Below are 22,897 nucleotides of genomic sequence, written 5' to 3' on the forward strand. Positions count from 1 at the left end.
TGGAACAAGATTTTGATCACATAATAATTTCAAGATTCAATAATAACCATTTATCCATTCGATTTGTTTTGGTGGTTTCAAAGTATCTAATAGATCATTGGTTGAAATGAAATCTGTGATCATTTCTACAGAACAACGATCCAAAGTGCCTCTAAAAATATGCATCAAATGTTCAATAACTACAACTTCTGCTTGATACCTTCTCAAACCCAGTTTGTACATATAATTCAACATCTGGCCATAAATAGGAAACTGAGTTGTATCAAAACCAGACATCAAAACTCTCAATTCCTTATTGCGGCAGAATTTCGCAATCTGTCTCTCACTTCCTATCAATACAGATAAAAGAGAACAAGACAGGTGAGGAGCAACTTTCGTGCCAATTAAAGCTAACAATTCCTTCATACAAGACTCCTTGAACAGAACAAATTGTCTATTCGAAAGAATAGAAGTTAATTGCTGCTCTTTTAATTGCAATTTTCCGCCAATATAATTCATGAGAATGTGTTGCAACATTGTGAATGCCTCAACTCCTTCATGGTTCTGTAAAATCCCCATAAAAGTTTGGCCACTTTTGTTACGTACATTGGGATCTGCCCCTCTTTTCATTAGAAAAATTATGAAAGCTGGAGGGTGAATGAGGTAATAAGCTATATGGTGGAGTTTAGTATCACCATCATTATCTTGAACATTCAAACAAGCACCATATTTCAATAATAATTCTACCAGCTTGACAGTATTGAAGGCATCATAACCAGTTGCTAGATAATGCAAAGGAGTTCTACCCCTTTCGTCTACGGCATTTGGATCAGATCCAGCACTCAACAAAAGTCCACACACCTCTAAATGGTTGTGATCCGAACAAGAAGCACAAACAACATGAAGTAAAGTTTCACTCGAGTAATTTCTGGAATTTACATTGGCACCATATTGAATCAGTTTCCTCATTTGCTGTATCTTGCCAAATCGCACAGCATGGAACAACGCAGTTTCTCCACCTACATCTCTTGCTTCTAAGTTGGCTCCGTGCTCTATGAGGATTCTAGTTACCTCTACATCATCCCTCAGAGATGCCAAGTGTAGAGGTGTTAACATAGGAAGGGTTTTAGAATTGACATCAGGTTTTCTCCCCAACACATAGTTGAGGACGTCTTTACAACCTTTCTGGACTGCCAGATGAAGTGCGGTACTTTGAAACAAGACATCTAAAGGAAAATTTATGTTCACGTAGTGCAGGAATGTTTTGAACAAACTTGAATCTGAAAGAGAGAAGATTTTTTTTGATTTTATAATCATAAAATGTTGAATCATATCAAATATAGTTTTCTGTTCATTAAACTTTACTAGAATTGGCTGTGTTCTCAATAAACCCATAAATTTTCACAACAAATTAATACTCATCTACATACGGTTTTTGTTTCTATTACAAAAAACCTTATGGGTTTAAATATTAAATAATAACAAAGTTGGTAACTTTTTTTAGTGATCATCCTTTTTGTGTAGATGATTAGCGATACTTCAGTTGCTTTCCGCATCATCATCTAAAGCGCTAACATCACATTTTCCTTTCCATGAAAATATGCATTTAATTATATGTATAGCGCCATCTACGGAAGGTAAATAAAGTTCCGCCAATCCTGAGTTCGCGTCGCCTTAATTATCTTTTTGGAACTTAAGGTATCCGTTAAATGTTTCTTTTTTCAACATATAGTTTACTCTCCAAATTACGTTTAAAAAAAATAATATTTTTTCAGAAAATATGAAAAACCTTTTATATTGATGACTTGAAAATGTGATATAGTCGTTCATATATTCTGAATAATACCTTTGTAGAAAATCCTATTCGATTTGATTATTTTTGGAAAAACCAAATTACTTAAAAAACTACCAATAACATGAGCCAATACCTTGTCATATATCAGTTTTCACAATTCCATTTGGTTCTTCAGAAACGCTGAAATGATAAACTAACATTTGAATTCTTACCTTCACTCTTTGCAACTTTTTGGATAATTGTTGTTCCACTCTGGCAAAGTTGTAACGGATCTGCTCCATATTTTAAAAGGAGCTTCATCACCAATTTATCCCTTGGACTGCAAACACCATGTTCACTTTTATTGGACAACAATTCTAGAGCAGTTCTTCCCCATATATTCTTTATGTCCACATGGAATTCCGTAAATGAACATATGAATTCCAAAAAGTAAAATATAACTTCGACTGGCCAGATATTCACAATGTGGTTAATAGTTTGATCTTTTGACAATTTTTTAAAGCCGATATCCATTACTCTCAAGTATGCGTTCAATATTGTACTAGATTTGGCAATTATTATTTTTCAAATATCATTCAAAAAAGAAAAACGCTCAATCCATATGGTAAACTCGAATACTAGAAGACCCTATGAGGAATTAATTTTAAAACTGTTATTTCTAATTGATTGAAATTTATTTGTGATGGAAATTCAACTACGAGAAAGTTGATGTAGTTTAAATCGAAAACAAACATTAAAATGTGATTAAAATCCAATATGCATAATTAGAATATGCAATATGCGTAATATTATAAACGGAAAATTATCCGACGAACAAAGTAATTACAGAAATACCGAAAAAAAAAATTTATATTAAATATTCAATTTGACCGCTTTTTCCCCTTCTACCGACGAAGCATCGAGTAAGTTCAAACACAGAATATTTCTCTCTATTCGAATCTGTGGTTTTCCGATAATTTGTCGCAACCACAGAATGTTAATGAATTTTGAAAAAATCCAGTGGTTTTTTGGGAAGATTGTTGAATATAGTGCATCTAACAAAACACACTTTATAAATGATACATTGCCAGTACGAGTTGAAATAAATAAACTGCATTTATCATTTTAATTCGAGAGAATTGTAATCATATAATACAATTTTAAATTAGAAAAACTCTTACCAGAATGGGTATAAGAAAATCTTAAAATTGGAGATTTTTCCAATTCCTGCATCCTTACCTAGCAGGTCTGTAAAAACTAAATGAAAATCAATTTACATTTAAAACAATAAAGAAAATATCACATGTAAATCTTTACTTGTAAAAACTTTATAATTTCATTATCGTTTTTTTCAATAATTCAACACTCACAAGTTACTGAAAGTGATGCTTTGAAAAGTTTAATCATACAAGAAGAAAAACTATTAATATATATCTGATTGTTAAGAAAAATATCAATATTGAGATAAGTATAGAAAGCAAATCTTCACTTAATTTCTGTTCCTTTTTTATCAGTTCGAATAGATTAGGATTGGCATAACTAAAATGGTGTTTTCATTAAAAATAGTACTGAAGCAATTATATTTTTATTCTAAAATCCAATCACATTGAAATATTTCATACATGACATAAGCTAATAAAAATTCTATATAGTTATTCACGGTATTTTATAAAATATCAAAATCTCTCTTTGTACTGTTCATACGAAAATATTTTCCATATGGACTTTTCTTTCATATCCTCAAAAAAATTTCACTGGATTAATCAGAAAGTACTATCAATGAAATTTTTCAGTTGTAGATCTCTTAGAATATTAGAACTATCAATATAATTATTCAGAGCAGAATATAGATAGATTCATTGAAGTTCATTATTTTTTGGAATGTATATGAAATTGATTCTCAAAAACATGATAAAGTAATATATATGTGAGTGAATCATCCTCCTACATGCTTTAACTGAAATATAATCTCTGAAATAATTCATTAATGAATCGAATTAAATGAATTGAAATTTCTATTTTTATAATTTCAAAATACACATTTGTCACAATCATAAATTAAAACAACCTTTTAAAAAATACAATGCAAGTTTTATATGAACCACAAGTAGATAGTAGATATAAAACTAGCAGTTTTCAATTTCATCTTCTCCTTGAGAAGGGTGTATCGCCTGTTTTCTCTGGACTATGTTATGTGTGACGTGGATTGCCAGCTATCTAACCATTGTTTTGGTGGTCGTCAGATGGATCTTCTTCTGAACGGTTTTTAGTCCCTGGTGACCTTTACCATTCTGTCTGCCAGTTTGTATCCTGTTATTGTTTCTAGGGTCTTCATTTCAGTTGTTCGCAATATCCTCTTTGTTGTAGACTTTTTGGCTTTGGTCTCCGCTCTGTTGATAGTTTTCATTTTGAAATATAATAATTCACTTATCCTGTATTCAAGTCAAATATCGAATTTTGTAATATTAATCCTTACTAAGGAACAATTAACCACGCCACTGGAATGTTCACTGCACCTCTAGTTGTCAATTTTGCAGGTTTGTTGTTTTCCTACCTCACTTTATCATAATACTGTTACAATTGATTACAATATAACGCTATTTACGTTTAAGGCCACCCCTATGTTTCCTTTACTCTGAGATTTTTCATTCAAATGGATACGTTTTATATATCTTTTAAGGGTTTCTTTCACGCTTGAAACATACCCACATAAGTGACATTTATGTTCTTTTTTGTTCAAATGAACAGAATCCAAATGCTTTTTGAGTTGAACTTCCTGGTTGGCTGCATAATCACATAAATAACATTTATATTTTTTTTTATTCAGATGGACAGAATCCATATTAATTTTGAGGTAATCTTTCCAGTTGGCTACATAATCACACAGGTAATTATTTTATGTTCAAATGGCCAGAATCCAAATGCTTTTTGAGGTAATCTTTCTGGTTGGCTGCATAATCACATAAGTGACATTTATGTTCTCTTTTATTCAAATGGACCGAATCCAAATGATTTTTGAGGTAATCTTTCAGGTTGGCTGCATAATTACATAAGTGACATTTATGTTCTTTTTTCTTCAAATGGACAGAATCCAAATGCTTTTTGATGGTAGCTTTCTGGTTGGCTGCATAATCACATAAGTGACATTTATGTTCTTTTTTATTCAAATGGACAGAATCCAAATGCTCTTTGATGGTAGCTTTCCGGTTGGCTGCAAAATCACATAAGTGACATTTATGTTCTCTTTTATTCAAATGGACAGAATCCAAATGCTTTTTGAGTTGAACTTTCAGGTTGGCTGCATAATCACATAAGTGACATTTATGTTCTCTTTTATTATAATGAACACAATCCAAATGCTTTTTGAGGTAATCTTTCAGGTTGGCTGCATAATTACATAAGTGACATTTATGTTCTTTTTTATTCAAATGGACAGAATCCAAATGCTTTTTGATGGTAGCTTTCTGGTTGGCTGCATAATCACATAAGTGACATTTATGTTCTTTTTTATTCAAATGGACAGAATCCAAATGCTCTTTGATGGTAGCTTTCTGGTTGGCTGCAAAATCACATAAGTGACATTTATGTTCTCTTTTATTCAAATGGACAGAATCCAAATGATTTTTGAGTTGAACTTTCTGTTTGGCTGCATAATCACATAAGTGACATTTATGTTCTCTTTTATTCAAATGAACACAATCCAAATGCTTTTTGAGTTGAACTTTCAGGTTGGCTGCATAATCACATAAGTGACATTTATGTTCTCTTTTATTATAATGAACAGAATCCAAATGCTTTTTGAGGTAATCTTTCAGGTTGGCTGCATAATTACATAAGTGACATTTATGTTCTTTTTTATTCAAATGGACAGAATCCAAATGCTTTTTGATGGTAGCTTTCTGGTTGGCTGCATAATCACATAAGTGACATTTATGTTCTTTTTTATTCAAATGGACAGAATCCAAATGCTCTTTGATGGTATCTTTCTGGTTGGCTGCAAAATCACATAAGTGACATTTATGTTTTCTTTTATTCAAATGGACAGAATCCAAATGCTCTTTGATGGTAGCTTTCCGGTTGGCTGCATAATCACATAAGTGACATTTATGTTCTCTTTTATTAAAATGAACAGAATCCAAATGATATTTGAGTTTAAATTTCTGATTGGCTGCAAACTCACATAAGTGACATTTATGTTCTTTTTTATTCAAATGGATAGAATCAATATGAATTTTGAGGTTAACTTTCCGGTTGGATGCATAATCACATAAGTGACATTTATGTTTTCTTTTATTCAAATGGACAGCATCTATATGATTTTGGAGGGTTTCTTTCATGCTTGCAGCATACTCACATAATGAACATTGAAATTCTTTTTTATTCAAATGGACAGAATCGAAATGATGTTTGAGTTTAAATTTCTGATTGGCTGCAAACTCACATAAGTGACATTTATGTTCTTTTTTATTCAAATGGACAGCCTCTATATACCCTTCGAGATTGTTTTTCTGGTTTAAAGCAAACTCGCCTATTTCATATTTAATAGACGATCTTATTCCATTCTCATCAGTGTAATGATGAGCAATATCCATGATTTCAGTCTTTTCATCAATATGCCCCCCATCAGTCGTGTACTGAAATCTAGAACCAAAAAATAATTGTAACATTTTGATTTTCAATTATAAGAGGTTTGAAGTGAAAACAATTTCAACAAACACTGAAAATGTTCATTCAAAAGTGTTCTTTCACAAAATCGAATTTTCAAAAAGATATTTCAAAGGAATATTTCACAAAGTGTGACATTTTTGTAAAAAGTATTGTTGCTTGATTACATTAATTTTCCTAGTTAGAGAATTTGAAAGGGAAATTTCAATATCACATAATACAATAATCAATAAGAATTTATTTCATAGAATTTATTGAAATCTTAAGGATCAAATCTTCACAATTTCAAAATATAGAAAATTATCATTAAATTGTAACTAAATATTTTATATTATTCAACACAAAAGAGATTAAGACTAATAGGGAGTTGCCTTGTAAACATGATATGTGAAATCAATCGTATTAAAGGCAAACAACATCGAAAATTCTTCAAGACATCAAATTATGAAGCTTATCCGACAAGAAAAAGATTTGAACCATAATTTGTCTCAAAAAATTCGAAATATCTCAGTTTTTGGGTCATCTAGTGAGGAACTGATTGCAATTAGGGATTAAGCATAAAAAAATCTTCATAATATCAAATTCTCAAGCCCATCCGAAACCAAAACTGTTTTAGGCAAAAAATATCCAAGGTTATGGACTGATAGAATTTGATCGGATTAAAGGCAAACAACAGACTCTTTTTTGAAGATCTATATTGCTACAGTTTCGAGCTTACTATGAACTCCTCATCAGGCTAAAAAACTTACAAGAGAAAATTACAGAATGAAAACTACAAACAGAACAAATACCAAAACAGTTTAGTGTAGAAATAATTAGAACTTTCAAAATGGCAAAAACACATCTGCTCAACTGAAGAGACAATAAGCCATGTCCTTTCTAGAATTGTTTTTTTTATAATGAAAAAAGTGAAAGTGAAAAAAGTTAAAATTTGGCCTAGAGTATCAAGAAAAATAATGAATACTTACCCCAAGTCAAATGAATTTCCTTTTTCATAGCTTTCATCATCTACTCCCATTTCCATCTTTACTTTGTGATGATTAGTTTCATCTGGGAAAATTTTTGAGTATGTTTCCATTTCTGACTTCAACACTTCGTAAATTTTTAATTGTGAAAATAAATATGTACAAGTACAAATCGAGAAATGTTTGTTTTGTATTATCTCTACTGTGCACTGTGTGAGTACCATAAACCTTATATCAAATGGACAGGCCCTTAGAGAAAAATTCTGGCATGCCGCATATGAAAAATGATACAAGTGGTGAATATATTTAGTATTCTGCACAGAATACTAAATATATAAGAAGTGCTAACGCCGTGTTAAATCAAGGCAACAATATGGCCGATATTTTGTCCGCCATCATGTAGTGTAATATGGCGGGAAAATTTGAATATGAAGGTATGACAATTCATTGGAATATTATTAGTATTTATTTTAGGTTATGTTGTTATAATTTCGAATTAAAACAGAAAAATATCATCGAAAAGTTTTATTTATCAAAGGAAATTTACATATTTGCTTAAAATAATAATTATTTATAAAAATCAATACATAATATACATTATATTGGGAGATTTACACTATACCTGACTGAAAAAAAATACCTATTTATACCTACTTTATGAAATTATATCTGATGAACAACTGAATTGATACATTTATGAAGCAATATTCAAATTTCTACACATACATGAAAGATAAAAATCTTCAGTTGGTTTAATCTATCTTCCTGCGTTACAGTGCTCATTTCGTAATTCACTTTAATTAACACAGGTCCTCTTTGTTACTTCATTTTCAGCTCATTTGGAGGTTGTAGGTGGATATGAATAAAAAAAGATTATAAATAGCGATCAATTAGTAGGCAATTCATTTTAATTTGATATGATAATTCTGGATCACTTAGATGGTTATTGTTAGAATCATTAATATTTTCCATACAAGAAACATTTGGGGAAGTTCTACAATCATAGGGCTGATGATTATAAATTTGATACTTCAGTAAATGCCGAGGAACAGAATTTAACTTTAATATAGTTGATTCTGAAGGATTATTATAATCACAAGTAAGGATCTCAGATATATTAGAGCATTGAAATACAATATGAGGAAAAACCCGGTCTTATTTTGTTCTAAATTTATTTTCTCATGGATTGCCTGACCTTACCTTACCTGAAACCTAAAACAGAAATTTATCTGTTCATTGCCACCATACAAAATACAAACTTTCCGGTTGGCTGCATAATCACATAAATGACATTTATGTTCTTTTTATTCAAATGGACAGAATCCATATGAATTTTGAACTTTCTGGTTGGCTGCATAATCACATAAGTAACATTTATATTTTTTTCTATTCAAATGGACAAATCCATATTAATTTTGAGGTAATCTTTCCAGTTGGCTACATAATCACACAGGTAATTATTTTATGTTCAAATGGACAGAATCCAAATGCTTTTTGAGGTAAGCTTTCTTGTTGGCTGCATAATCACATAAGTGACATTTATGTTCTCTTTTATTCAAATGGACAGAATCCAAATGCTTTTTGAGTTGAACTTTCTGGTTAGCTGCATAATCACATAAGTGACATTTATGTTCTCTTTTATTAAAATGAACAGAATCCAAATGATTTTTGAGTTGAACTTTCTGGTTGGCTGCATAATCACATAAGTGACATTTATGTTCTCTTTTATTCAAATGAACATAATCCAAATGCTTTTTGAGTTGAAATTTCAGGTTGGCTGCATAATCACATAAGTGACATTTATGTTCTCTTTTATTATAATGAACAGAATCCAAATGATGTTTGAGTTGAAATTTCTGATTGGCTGCAAACTCACATAAGTGACATTTATGTCCTTTTTTATTCAAATGGACAGAATCCAAATGCTTTTTGAGGGTAGCTTTCTGGTTGGCTGCATAATCACATAAGTGACATTTATGTTCTTTTCTATTCAAATGGACAGAATCCAAATGCTCTTTGATGGTAGCTTTCCGGTTGGCTGCAAAATCACATAAGTGACATTTATGTTCTCTTTTATTCAAATGGACAGAATCCAAATGCATTTTGAGTTGAACTTTCAGGTTGGCTGCATAATCACATAAGTGACATTTATGTTCTCTTTTATTAAAATGAACAGAATCCAAATGATATTTGAGTTGAAATTTCTGATTGGCTGCAAACTCACATAAGTGACATTTATGTTCTTTTTTATTCAAATGGATAGAATCAATATGAATTTTGAGGCTAACTTTCCAGTTGGATGCATAATCACATAAGTGACATTTATGTTCTCTTTTATACAAATGGACAGCATCTATATGATTTTGGAGGGTTTCTTTAATGCTTGCAGCATACTCACATAATGGACATTGAAATTCTTTTTTATTCAAATGGACCGAATCCAAATGAAGTTTGAGTTCAAATTTCTGATTGGCTGCAAACTCACATAAGTGACATTTATGTTCTTTTTTATTCAAATGGACAGCCTCTATATACCCTTCGAGATTGTTTTTCTGGTTTAAAGCAAACTCGCCTATTTCATATTTAATAGACGATCTTATTCCATTCTCATCAGTGTAATGATGAGCAATATCCATGATTTCAGTCTTTTCATCAATATGCCCCCCATCAGTCGTGTACTGAAATCTAGAACCAAAAAATAATTGTAACATTTTGATTTTCAATTATAAGAGGTTTGAAGTGAAAACAATTTCAACAAACACTGAAAATGTTCATTCAAAAGTGTTCTTTCACAAAATCGAATTTTCAAAAAGATATTTCAAAGGAATATTGCACAAAGTGTGACATTTTTGTAAAAAGTATTGTTGCTTGATTACATTAATTTTCCTAGTTAGAGAATTTGAAAGGGAAATTTCAATATCACATAATACAATAATCAATAAGAATTTATTTCATAGAATTTATTGAAATCTTAAGGATCAAATCTTCACAATTTCAAAATAGAGAAAATTACCATTGAATTGTAACTAAATATTTTATATTATTCAACACAAAAGAGATTGAGACTAATAGGGAGTTGCCTTGTAAACATGATATGTGAAATCAATCGTATTAAAGGCAAACAACATCAAAAATTCTTCAAGGCATCAAATTATGAAGCTTATCCGACAAGAAAAAGATTTGAACCATAATTTGTCTCAAAAAATTCGAAATATCTCAGTTTTGGGGTCATCTAGTGAGGAACTGATTGCAATTAGGGATTAAGCATAAAAAAATCTTCATAATATCAAATTCTCAAGCCCATCCGAAACCAAAACTGTTTTAGGCAAAAAATATCCAAGGTTATGGACTGATAGAATTTGATCGGATTAAAGGCAAACAACAGACTCTTTTTTGAAGATCTATATTGCTACAGTTTCGAGCTTACTATGGACTCCTCATCAGGCTAAAAAACTTACAAGAGAAAATTATAGAATGAAAACTACAAACAGAACAAATACCAAAACAGTTTAGTGTAGAAATAATTAGAACTTTCAAAATGGCAAAAACACATCTGCTCAACTGAAGAGAAAATAAGCCATGTCCTTTCTAGAATTATTTTTTTTATAATGAAAAAAGTGAAAGTGAAAAAAGTTAAAATTTGGCCTAGAGTATCAAGAAAAATAATGAATACTTACCCCAAGTCAAATGAATTTCCTTTTTCATAGCTTTCATCATCTACTCCCATTTCCATCTTTACTTTGTGATGATTAGTTTCATCTGGGAAAATTTTTGAGTATGTTTCCATTTCTGACTTCAACACTTCGTAAATTTTTAATTGTGAAAATAAATATGTACAAGTACAAATCGAGAAATGATTGTTTTGTATTATCTCTACTGTGCACTGGGTGAGTACCATAAACCTTATATCAAATGGACAGGCCCTTAGAGAGAAATTCTGGCATGACGCATATGAAACATGATACTAATGGTGAATACTCTTTGGTTAGCACCACAGAATACTAAACATAGCACCATAGATAAGTAGGGCACTGGTTGGTTAGTGTTCTGTGGTTAGCACTTTTACTAATATTTTGTGATCTCAACCATAAAATGTATAATAGTTATATTTTGTCGTAGTACTACAAGCTAAATATATTGGCGTCTAGGTCTAGGTCGAGCCATATGAAATCTTCAAATTCGATGACATTGAAAAAGCGCTCTTTTTGAAATATATAGGCAGATAAAATTGAAGACTAAAAGTCAGTGTTGCCAATGCGACTCCACTACCGAATTCTATGTCAAAAAATCCGCGACATCTGAAAAAAAATTCGCTAGTTCATAGAACCTTAAATTATTTAGAAAAACTAAAAAAATTGGATATTTTTCACACGCTCATGTTAAAGAAAACATTCGACTGGCTTTTTCTGATTTACAACGAATATATAAGCCCAATATTATGTTTAACAATATTTGCAATACATAGACTTATAATAACATTATTATTATAGGTCTATGGTTCATAGATGGCTTGTTTTTATCACAGATTTCTGTTTTTATCATTGAACTAATAATATTTTCATTAATTCTATGGTTTTTATTAAGTAAAAACACCAAAATGGAATTTTTTTTTCGCGTCCATTTGGGCAGATATCATTCAATTAATATCCTTGGATTGAGGGTGATGGATAGACAATAGAGAAGATATACAAGAATTGGCATATTCTCACTTCAATTGAATAAAATCATCTAACAGAGTCCGAATCCATAACCCATTATTGGAATCAAAAACGAACCAAACAGACTTTCAAGTAATAAGCTATTTCCAAACCTTCTTCTCCAAACGCTTAGGGAGAAATATGTACTCAATATTTATGCAACATATATTTCATAAATTCTACATGGAAAAATAATTATTACAAGTATAACTCAACAGTAACAGGAATTTGGAACAAGATTTTGATCACATAATAATTTCAAGATTCAATAATAACCATTTATCCATTCGATTTGTTTTGGTGGTTTCAAAGTATCTAATAGATCATCGGTTGAAATGAAATCTGTGATCATTTCTACAGAACTACGATCCAAAGTGCCTCTAAAAATATGCATCAAATGTTCAATAACTACAACTTCTGCTTGATACCTTCTCAAACCCAGTTTGTACATATAATTCAACATCTGGCCGTAAATAGGAAACTGAGTTGTATCGAAACCAGACATCAAAACTCTCAATTCCTTATTGCGGCAGAATTTCGCAATCTGTCTCTCACTTCCTATCAATACAGATAAAAGAGAACAAGACAGGTGAGGAGCAACTTTCGTGCCAATTAAGGCTAACAATTCCTTCATACAAGACTCCTCGAACAGAACAAATTGTCTATTCGAAAGAATAGAAGTTAATTGCTGCTCTTTTAATTGCAATTTTCCGCCAGTATAATTCATGAGAATGTGTTGCAACATTGTGAATGCCTCAACTCCTCCATGGTTCTGTAAAATCCCCATAAAAGTTTGGCCACTTTTGTTACGTACATTGGGATCTGCCCCTCTTTTCATTAGAAAAATTATGAAAGCTGGAGGGTGAATGAGGTAATAAGCTATATGGTGGAGTTTAGTATCACCATCATTATCTTGAACATTCAAACAAGCACCATATTTCAATAATAATTCTACCAGCTTGACAGTATTGAAGGCATCATAACCAGTTGCTAGATAATGCAAAGGAGTTCTACCCCTTTCGTCTACGGCATTTGGATCAGATCCAGCACTCAACAAAAGTCCACACACCTCTAAATGGTTGTGATCCGAACAAGAAGCACAAACAACATGAAGTAAAGTTTCACTCGAGTAATTTCTGGAATTTACATTGGCACCATATTCAATCAGTTTCCTCATTTGCTGTATCTTGCCAAATCGCACAGCATGGAACAACGCAGTTTCTCCACCTACATCTCTTGCTTCTAAGTTGGCTCCGTGCTCTATAAGGATTCTAGTTACCTCTACATCATCCCTCAAAGATGCCAAGTGTAGAGGTGTTAACATAGGAAGGGTTTTAGAATTGACATCAGGTTTTTTCCCCAACACATAGTTGAGGACGTCTTTACAACCTTTCTGGACTGCCAGATGAAGTGCGGTACTTTGAAACAAGACGTCCAAAGGAAAATTTATGTTCACATAGTGCAGGAATGTTTTGAACAAACTTGAATCTGAAAAGAGAGAAGATTCTTTTTGATTTTATAATCATAAAATGTTGAATCATATCAAATATAGTTTTCTGTTCATTTAACTTTACTAGAATTAGCTGTGTTCTCAATAAACCCATAAATTTTTACAACAAATTAATACTCATCTACATACGGTTTTTGTTTCTATTACAAAAAACCTTATGGGTTTGAATATTAAATATTAACAAAGTTGGTAACTTTTTTAGTGATCATCCTTCTTGTGTAGATGATTAGCGATACTTCAGTTGCTTTCCGCATCATCATCTATAACGCCAACATCAAATTTTCCTTTCCATGAAAATATGCATTTAATTATATGTATAGCGCCATCTACGGAAGGTAAATAAAGTTCCGCCAATCCTGAGTTCGCGTCGCCTTAATTATCTTTTTGGAACTTAAGGTATTCGTTAATTATTTCTTTTTTCAACATATAGTTTTCTCTCCAAATTACGTTAAAAAAAATTATATTTTTTTCAAAATTATGAAAAACCTTTTATATTGATGATTTGAAAATGTGCTATAGTCGTTCATATATTCTGAATAATACCTTTGTAGAAAATCCTATTCGATTTGATTATTTTTGGAAAAACCAAATTAATTAAAAAACTACCAATAACATGAGCCAATACCTTGTCATATATCAGTTTTCACAATTCCATTTTGGTTCTTCAGAAACGCTGAAATGATAAACTAACATTTGAATCCTTAAGAGAAACTTACCCTCACACTTTGCAACTTTTTGGATAATTGTTGTTCCACTCTGGCAAAGTTGTAACGGATCTGCTCCATATTTTAAAAGGAGCTTCATCACCAATTTATCCCTTGGACTGCAAACACCATGTTCACTTTTATTGGACAACAATTCTAGAGCGCTTCTCCCCCATATATTTTTTATGTCCACATGGAATTCCGTAAAAACACATATGAATTCCAAAAAGTAAAATATAACTTCGACTGACCAGATATTCACAATGTGGTTGATAGTTTGATCTTTTGACAATTTTTTAAAGCCGATATCCATTATTCTCAAGTATGCGTTGAATATTGTACTAAATTTGGCAATTATTCTTTTTTCAAATTTCATTCAATAAAGAAAAACGCTCAATCCATATGGTAAACTCGAATACTAGAAGACCCTATGAGGAATTCATTTTAAAACTGTTATTTCTAATTGATTGAAATTTATTTGTAATGGAAATTCAACTACGAGAAAGTTAATGTAGTTTAAATCGAAAACAAACATTAAAATGTGATTAAAATCCAATATGCATAATTAGAATATGCAATATGCGTAATATTATAAACGGAAAATTATCCGACGAACAAAGTAATTACAGAAATACCGAAATAAAAAATTGATATTAAATATTCAATTTGACCGCTTTTTCCCCTTCTACCGACGAAGCATCGAGTAAGTTCAATCACAGAATATTTCTCTCTATTCGAATCTGTGGTTTTCCGAGAATTTGTCGCAACCACAGAATGTTAATGAATTTTGAAAAAATCCTGTGGTTTTTTGGGAAGATTGTTGAATATAGTGCATCTAACAAAACACACTTTATAAATGATACATTGCCGGTACGTGTTGAAATAAATATACTGCATTTATCATTATAATTCGAGAGATTTCTATTCATATAATACACTTCTAAATGAGAAAAACTCTTACCAGAATAAGTATAAGAAAATATTGAGATTGGAGATTTTTCCAATTCCTGCATTCTTGTCTAGCAGGTCTGTAAAAACTAAATGAAAATCAATTTACATTTTAAAAAATCCAGAAAATATCACATGTAAATCTTTACCTACGTGTAAAAACTAAATAATTCCATTATCGTTCTTTTTTCAATAATTCCACACTCACAAGTTACTGAAAGTGATGCTTTGAAAAATTTAATTATACAAGAAGAAAAGCTATTAATATATCTGCTTGTTAAGAAAAATATCAATATTGAGATAAGTATAGAAAGCAAATCTTCACTTGATTTCTGTTCCTTTTTTATGAGTTCAAATAGATTAGGATTGGCATAACAAAAATGGTGTTTTCATTAAAAATAGTATTGAAGCAATTATATTTTTATTCTAAAATTCAATCACATTGAAATATTTCATACATGACATAAGCTAATAAAAATTCTATATAGTTATTCACGGTATTTTATAAAATACCAAAATCTCTCTTTGTACTGTTCATACGAAAATATTTTCCATATGGACTTTTCTTTCATATCCTCAAAAAAATTTCACTGGATTAATCAGAAAGTACTATCAATGAAATTTTTCAGTTGTAGATCTCTTAGAATATTAGAACTATCAATATAATTATTCAGAGCAGAATATAGATAGATTCATTGAAGTTCATTATTTTTTGGAATGTATATGAAATTGATTCTCAAAAACATGATAAAGTAATATATATATGTGAGTGAATCATCCTCCTACATGCTTTAACTGAAATATAATCTCTGAAATAATTCATTAATGAATAGAATTAAATGAATTGAAATTTCTATTTTTATAATTTCAAAATACACATTTGTCACAATCATAAATTAAAACAAACTTTAAAAAAATACAATGCAAGTTTTATATGAACCACAAGTAGATAGTGAGACAACTTCACATTTATAATAAGCTGAAAAAGTTACAATTTTCAATAATAAACAGAACACCAAAAGTTATGTGATTTTGGTAGTCAGAATTGGCACAGTGTTAAGATTTGTTTTTTGCTTATTTGTTGATGAAGACATGAGTCATAACTGTTTCAGCTCTTTGATGGTCTAAATTCTACAACATATATAACTATAGGCCTGCTACTTTAATTCATAAAATCTCCTATCTATTTAGTATATAATTCATTTCATTTAGTGTCAAAATCTTTTCAAGTGAAACCATTAACCTTTTTAAAGTTCTTGAATGAAACACTCCACACATTGCAGAAAAGAACTGTGCGATTATGTTCTTTAAATAATAATCATCAAGATCACACACATTTTTGAATGGAACACTAAAAATTCGCTTGAGCCGTGAAATTTAAAATAGATGTACAATTGTATCATTATAACATCTAATTTAAACAGGACTATTTTTGTTGTAATTATACCGATACATATTTCAACAACACACAATTATGAAATTCTTATCACAAATAAATTGAAGAAGTCAAGTTAATTGGAAGAAATATTGCATCGATTATTATTTCAAATCCACATTCAGTCTTTTTAAAAATCATTAAATAAATCTAGACTAACTTGAAAAATGATATGGCAAAATTCAGGAGAGGCTTTTTACCAGACGTTATAGAAAAATTTCTGCAAAAATATGAAATCCATATGATTTTTATTCCTAAACAAATTATTCCTAATTTCATATCATTAATTGAATGGTGATTTGTGTAGAAAATTCGAATTTTTCAATTCAATAAACCTATCACTTTATTTGAATGTTTTGGTAAAATTCAATTAAAAATTTCATAAAGTTCAGTCTGATTAAAAAATGCTTTTCATATGGATATGGAGATTCTCAGTCGATTTTTTGATACATATATGGAAATATTAGTGTCCTTTGGTACTTGAATTTAGTCACGATTTAGGACTAAAGATTTCACGAATGAAGTGATATGTAAGTGCTTTGCTCTGAATTAATCTTTTTGCCATATTAGAAACTGTCCTTCAACGGTAATTATTATTTTATAGAGGGTGGTTCAATAATAACATGGAGGTTTCTGAAGATATTTTTATGAATACGAAAAACATTCAGGACAATTTCACTTTTTTGTCTTACATCTAAATGATGGTGCATAAAGGATGAAAAAGCATATCAAAATCAAGGGCAGGTTTTATAAGCAAAATTATCACCTTGAACCTCCATGCAAATCGAAAAAAGGTATTCCTAAATGTAAATATTAATTTGGTAGTTCACTTGATAAATTTCAACACTATAAAAATAAAAATATTTTGGATAACAATTATTAAAAAAAAAATCTGAAATAGGCCAAATATAAATTGAATTTGTTCTCGCACATTGTATCACAACCTACTTTCAGTGATAATTAAAAATTATATTGCTTGTATAATACTCAATATTTAAAATAACAAAATAAACAGAATTTTTTGTACAGGATAATACTATAATAAATTAATTAAATTTGGTTTTAAATTACCTCAGATAATTAGGTTAATGGATTCACTGCAACATCAAATACCAAATTTTGAGTCATATTTTAAGAAAACATGTAAGCAAATAACTTGAAACAAATCGACCTAAGTAGTCATTGATCTCCGATAAAGATTAGTATGTCTATTGTAAAGAGCAAAATACGTATTTCTCTTGAATATTATTCTACTGACATTTCGATATTTGAAAAACTATACAATTAAAAATCATCCTCAATTTCAAAAAAAGAATCGTCAAAACACAGTAAAATAAAATGACATAAAGGGAAAAACAGTTTCAATATGGGTTTTTGTTTGATGCATCATAACATGTTTTTATACAAGTGGTTCCAGTCTGAAAAAAAAAGTGGCACAGGTGATGTATAAGAAATTTAAGCTTGCTATATGAAAAACTACATGAGTAATTAAATTAATTTGGAAAAAATTGGGTGTAACGAAATATGAAAATCCTAGTAAACCTAAATATGTATATATAAGTATATTTATAATATATCCAATTACTTTTAATCAAATTTGTTAATTACATATGAAAAATCACGCTGTCAAATTTTTAATCGATTTAAAACAATCAACTGGAACTTTCAGTAATCGATTCCAGTTGATGTGTTATAATTTAATAATAGATTTGACAGAATGTTTCCATATGTAAGCCTAATCAAAGTCTCTTCACATATTACTCGTCAGATCTATTGGTGTCTGACAATATGGACATTCGCTTTGTGTAAGCGCACAAACACTACATAAAACAAAATGATTGCAATTTAAAGTAACAGTTCTATTCCTTTCCTCACAGACCATACACTTAGATGCTGTTTCTCTATATAATACTTTTTCTACTTCATCCAAATCATTCTTCAGTTGAGCATGTATCTTTTTCAAATCACCCAAAGATAATTTGCTAAGTTCGGACAGCTTAGCTATGCTACGCAGATGCGGGCCCCCTTGTAGACTCTCATATTCCTGCTTCAGATTACTGTAATCGTTCATTGCCTCTTTCAATTTTCTAGACGATTCCTCGGCTTCTCTCTGCCATGCTTCGCAAGCCGTTCTTGCCTGGCCTAACCTCTCTTCCCATTGTGACAATTGGAGTCTAGTAGTGCCTAATTCTTCTCTTAAACGGCTAACTTCGTAACTTGACACGTTATGACTATTCACACTGGGCGACATGTTAAAATTGTTATGGTTTCTTGAGTTTGGCGAAATGCTCCTAGCTCCAAAATCCAAAAAATTCGAAAAATTCATTTTAGAAGCACTATTACTCAACTGCATTCCGGAATGATTCAAGAAATCTATTGGATCCTGCTGAGCAAACCTGCTCGGAAGAAAACTAGATTGCAATTGTTGCAATGGGCTACTATTGGGACTGAAGTTTCCTAAACCAGAACGATTGGCACCAGGTATATTCACAGGTGCCGAACTACCAAGAACAGCCGAAGCAAGTCCCACTGATAACGAATTCGAGACTGATGGAGAATCGTTGTCCCTATCCAAGGCCCCGGATAAGTTCAGGGAATCCTCTAAATTCAGATCGTCTAACGCGTTTCCTGTTGAAAATTAAACAAGCTAATTTTTTTTATTTTTAAATTTTTTAATTTCAGAACATACCGACAACACTCTCCACTGTATCGTTGCTGTAAAAATTTGTTCCTAAACCTCCATATGCGAAATATAATTTTCTCTGTTCCCTTTCTAGTGAATCTAAAAGAGGGTAAACGAAAAGTCAAGCGATTTCAAACAAACAAGCCTAGGTATCAAAAACTTCCAAGGTCAATTGATCTAATTCAATGTCCTTGTGTTGGCATCAATGAACATTTGTGATTAGTTTTAGTTCTTACTCTTTCAAAGTATTCTCTTTCTTTTTTTGGTTTTTTCTTAAACTAATTTCGAATTTTCTGTATAATATTGTATATATTTCCGTTGATGTACTGATTTAAGGTCAGAAAATAAAGACTATATATTAAATTTATATATCAAACAGATAATTCACCACCAGCACTCCAAATGAACTGACACATTCAATGAAAATACAAAAAGTCAAATATTCTGAAAAAAATAATGTAAAATACCTGTGTTTATGTAAATTATTATTGATATCACTCAAAATATTGATAACAGAAAAGAAGACCCTAAGACAACTATGCAGCATCAGATAACAAACATCACTTATTGATTATTAAATAGTCATTTATACTAAACAAACAGCAAGAGATAGTAATGTTTGCTGATTATTGTCAGTTTCCTGTCATTTGAATGGAGGTTATCTGCAATGAGGCTGTCAAAAAGCAATTTTACCCAACAAAGGGTCAGTTACACTTGGATACACAAAACAATTGAATGTCATATACAGAAAATTTTGTTTTAATTATTGTAAGTTCATTATATCATGTGAGTAATACACTTATTATAAAGATTACTTTGAATCATTACATTCCTCCTATAACAATCCTCTTTTTAGGTTAGAATTCAATGTAGTTTTAAGCACCCTAAGTTTCAATAATTTTTCCAAAAGGAATAATAATCTCTTCCAACTCTCGAAATAACTAGCATATTTTATTGTAGAAAAAGTCAAAAGTGCAAAACACTGAGAGCAAATAAATGAATGAAAAAGCAAATAATAGATGTGTTTACTTCAAATTGACGTCATCGTAAGTACGTCCATTCCAGTTCGTTTCTCATTGTTATGATAATAAATAGGAATTATTAGAGTTTTTAGCCCTATTTTTGTATACTGAATAACATCTTTGTAGGTATATCGATCTTAAAAGTTTAATCTATGAAGATGTCCATGAATGAGACAATATAACTTGTCAAATGGCCAATTCATTAATCAATTAAAAGAAATCCACTTACCTAAAGTATGATCTTTTTCTAGAGCTACCAATTTGTTATTCAATTCTAATCCCATCGAAGGATGCCTATGAAAAGGTATAGATTTATGTGCTAATTGGGCGCCAGGTGCTTTGCTATGAGAGCTGTTCGAACCCAGTGATGAAGTGGAAGCTGATTCGCTTACTTCACTACTACCATTCTGGAATAAAATGATCTCAATTGTAGCACTAAACAAAGCTGTCAATGTTTATTGCTTATTGACAATTTATTGATGTTAAAGCAAATGGTAATATTAAAAAATGGCAAATAATGAAATACATAATCAATATTTTTTTTTTATATATTTTTATAATTATAATAATCAAAGTTCCTCATTTAACAAAAAAAAAATGTTCGCACCAGTTGAATTAAATACTCACCGAACTATCACTGTTTTTCTCTTTATTTCCAAGACTTGAAGGAAGAGCATTTGAAAGTATTTCTGCAAAGTTTGTACCTGGATCTGACGTTTCCCTTTGAACTCCTAATTCTTCTGGAAGAAAAGTTATGTAAAAAAAGAACTAGCGTTCAAATGACAATTAAACTAACGTTCTACATGAGCGAATGCGCAAAAGACGCCTCTTGGACAATATCCTGACTGTTGTACGTCGTTACATTTGGTACTTTTATAAATCTCTGGATGAAATTGTTGTTCTGTTCTAGTGTGACAATAAGGACATAAATCTCCCGCTTCACAATTACTGGGTTCACCCCATTCTTCACCATGTTTGACATTAGGACATGGTGTTGATCTGTAAATATTTCACAAGAATAAAAAAACTGTTCCAATCGTAATCTTCGGTAATTTTCATTAGGAACTTGTTTTTTATTATAAATAAACCAACCTATATTTGAATTTCCGAGGACTTCTTCGTTTATCTTTATTATTGTGATACTGGGGACAAGCATATCCCTGCCTGCATAACCTAGGTGGCCTTTTACATGGCTCAGTTTTGTAGTTCGCCAATACATAATTTGTATCTAGAATACCAACATTGAGGATAGACAAATAAGATTAGTTTAGGAACGTTCATTGGCGAGAGAATCATATCAAATTTCATGCTTAAGGTATCATATCTGTTTATATATATCTACCTTGCCATTTAGGATCTTCATTCATTAGATTTCTTTCTTTATCTAAAGCATTCGGGCCATTAGAAGAACCAGTTCCTTCAGCTTCTGCTGCTTCCAATGCTGAAATTTCTTTAATGTCATATACTGGAGGTCGGTGATCATGACTTCCATGGGCAAATGCACAATGTAAACCATTCTTTACACAATAACCTCTGGAATCTGTGTCATGTACACACATACAAGTTTTATAATACCTAAGATGATATCTACGCTCTGTATCACCAGCTGTCCGGTGTAGAAATGGACATCTAAAAAGCAGTGAATATTGTAAACATGTTTTACAATAATCGTTGAAAATCCACTAAACGGCAGTGTTGACATTTTATGTTACTCAGATTAAGGTTATAAGAAACAAAATAGTAGTTGTCAAACTTCATTTCCTTTTGTGATACTTCACATTTTCAGTAAATAATTTGGATAAAGGTCAAACTCAGAATGCGAAAAGGAATAACAGGAAATGAGGAAAAACTAAATTGCATTTAAAAGTGCGCCATAAAAATGTCACACCCACAACTGTTGAAATTGACATTCAATCAACAGAAAAAAATTCTACATACTCGTCTCCATCGGGACAAATGCCAGTAGTTTCATCATATTTTGTGCAATAATTGTCCGCACTATAATTAAAGGTTCCATCTCTACGTCTGACTGGACGTCGCCTTCTTTGATTCATAAAATGCCAATGAAAACAGGTGAACGGTCTGTGTTGTGTACATTTGTGTTGTAAGAAAAGCGTACATTGCTCTACTCGAAATTCCTTCAAATAGCTGAAAACATCACATACAGAAGCATGTATTGCATATGAATATGAAGATTATTCTTCAAGAAACCTGAATGACATAGTTTCGAGTGTTCAAAAGTAACTTACGAATAATGATTTGGCTTTTCTGTCTGAGCTGTCAACAAAGGCTTAGACTCTGACGGCATTTTGTATTTACTGACGCGCACATCTTCGGCGCAGGGCACGCTCGCTAAGAGCCAATAAAAATGAATATCTGCCCTCACGTGATTTGTGCAGAGCTCAAGAATTTTTTACTTTTCAAGGACATTGATGTTTTGGTTCTAGTTTATGCATTTGCATTATTATCGTTTTTAAATCTTAAATCAGGATACTCGATTTTCAATATATTTAGG

General features: G+C 31.0%; 4 protein-coding genes across 11 annotated transcripts; all 4 read right to left on the reverse strand.

Annotated features, from left to right (window-relative positions):
- Positions 1-36: 36 nt before the first annotated feature.
- On the reverse strand, positions 37-2,391 carry LOC123682181 (poly [ADP-ribose] polymerase tankyrase-2-like). Its single transcript, XM_045620633.1, has 3 exons — positions 1,987-2,391; positions 299-1,259; positions 37-260 (listed from the first exon to the last, which is right to left on the reverse strand). Exons 1-3 carry the CDS (start codon positions 2,285-2,287, stop codon positions 173-175), a joined length of 1,350 nt encoding a protein of 449 aa, XP_045476589.1. The 5' UTR covers positions 2,288-2,391; the 3' UTR covers positions 37-172.
- Positions 2,392-7,899: 5,508 nt separating this feature from the next.
- Positions 7,900-11,353, reverse strand: LOC123682180 (zinc finger protein 64-like). Its single transcript, XM_045620632.1, has 2 exons — positions 11,061-11,353; positions 7,900-10,068 (listed from the first exon to the last, which is right to left on the reverse strand). Exons 1-2 carry the CDS (start codon positions 11,279-11,281, stop codon positions 8,841-8,843), a joined length of 1,449 nt encoding a protein of 482 aa, XP_045476588.1. The 5' UTR covers positions 11,282-11,353; the 3' UTR covers positions 7,900-8,840.
- A 917-nt stretch (positions 11,354-12,270) lies between these two features.
- LOC123682184 (ankyrin-1-like) lies at positions 12,271-14,726 on the reverse strand. 2 transcript variants are annotated; one of them, XM_045620642.1, is made up of 3 exons: positions 14,307-14,726; positions 12,608-13,568; positions 12,346-12,569 (listed from the first exon to the last, which is right to left on the reverse strand). In XM_045620642.1, exons 1-3 carry the CDS (start codon positions 14,668-14,670, stop codon positions 12,482-12,484), a joined length of 1,413 nt encoding a protein of 470 aa, XP_045476598.1. In that variant the 5' UTR covers positions 14,671-14,726; the 3' UTR covers positions 12,346-12,481. The 2 variants fall into 2 exon arrangements, with proteins under 2 accessions (XP_045476597.1, XP_045476598.1); XM_045620641.1 differs by having other exon boundaries at positions 12,271-13,568; positions 14,307-14,722.
- A 920-nt stretch (positions 14,727-15,646) lies between these two features.
- On the reverse strand, positions 15,647-22,782 carry LOC123682182 (RING finger protein unkempt). 7 transcript variants are annotated; one of them, XM_045620640.1, is made up of 9 exons: positions 22,632-22,782; positions 22,321-22,530; positions 21,725-22,011; positions 21,475-21,610; positions 21,179-21,381; positions 21,010-21,119; positions 20,612-20,789; positions 19,367-19,459; positions 15,647-19,305 (listed from the first exon to the last, which is right to left on the reverse strand). In XM_045620640.1, the coding sequence occupies exons 1-9, from the start codon at positions 22,688-22,690 to the stop codon at positions 18,428-18,430; spliced, it is 2,154 nt and encodes a 717-aa protein (XP_045476596.1). In that variant the 5' UTR covers positions 22,691-22,782; the 3' UTR covers positions 15,647-18,427. The 7 variants fall into 7 exon arrangements, with proteins under 7 accessions (XP_045476596.1, XP_045476595.1, XP_045476592.1 ...); XM_045620639.1 differs by having other exon boundaries at positions 21,010-21,122; XM_045620636.1 differs by having other exon boundaries at positions 20,612-20,804; positions 21,010-21,122.
- Positions 22,783-22,897: the final 115 nt, after the last annotated feature.

This window comes from Harmonia axyridis, chromosome 6 (assembly GCF_914767665.1).
Source record: "Harmonia axyridis chromosome 6, icHarAxyr1.1, whole genome shotgun sequence".
Taxonomy (NCBI): Eukaryota; Metazoa; Arthropoda; class Insecta; order Coleoptera; family Coccinellidae; genus Harmonia; species Harmonia axyridis.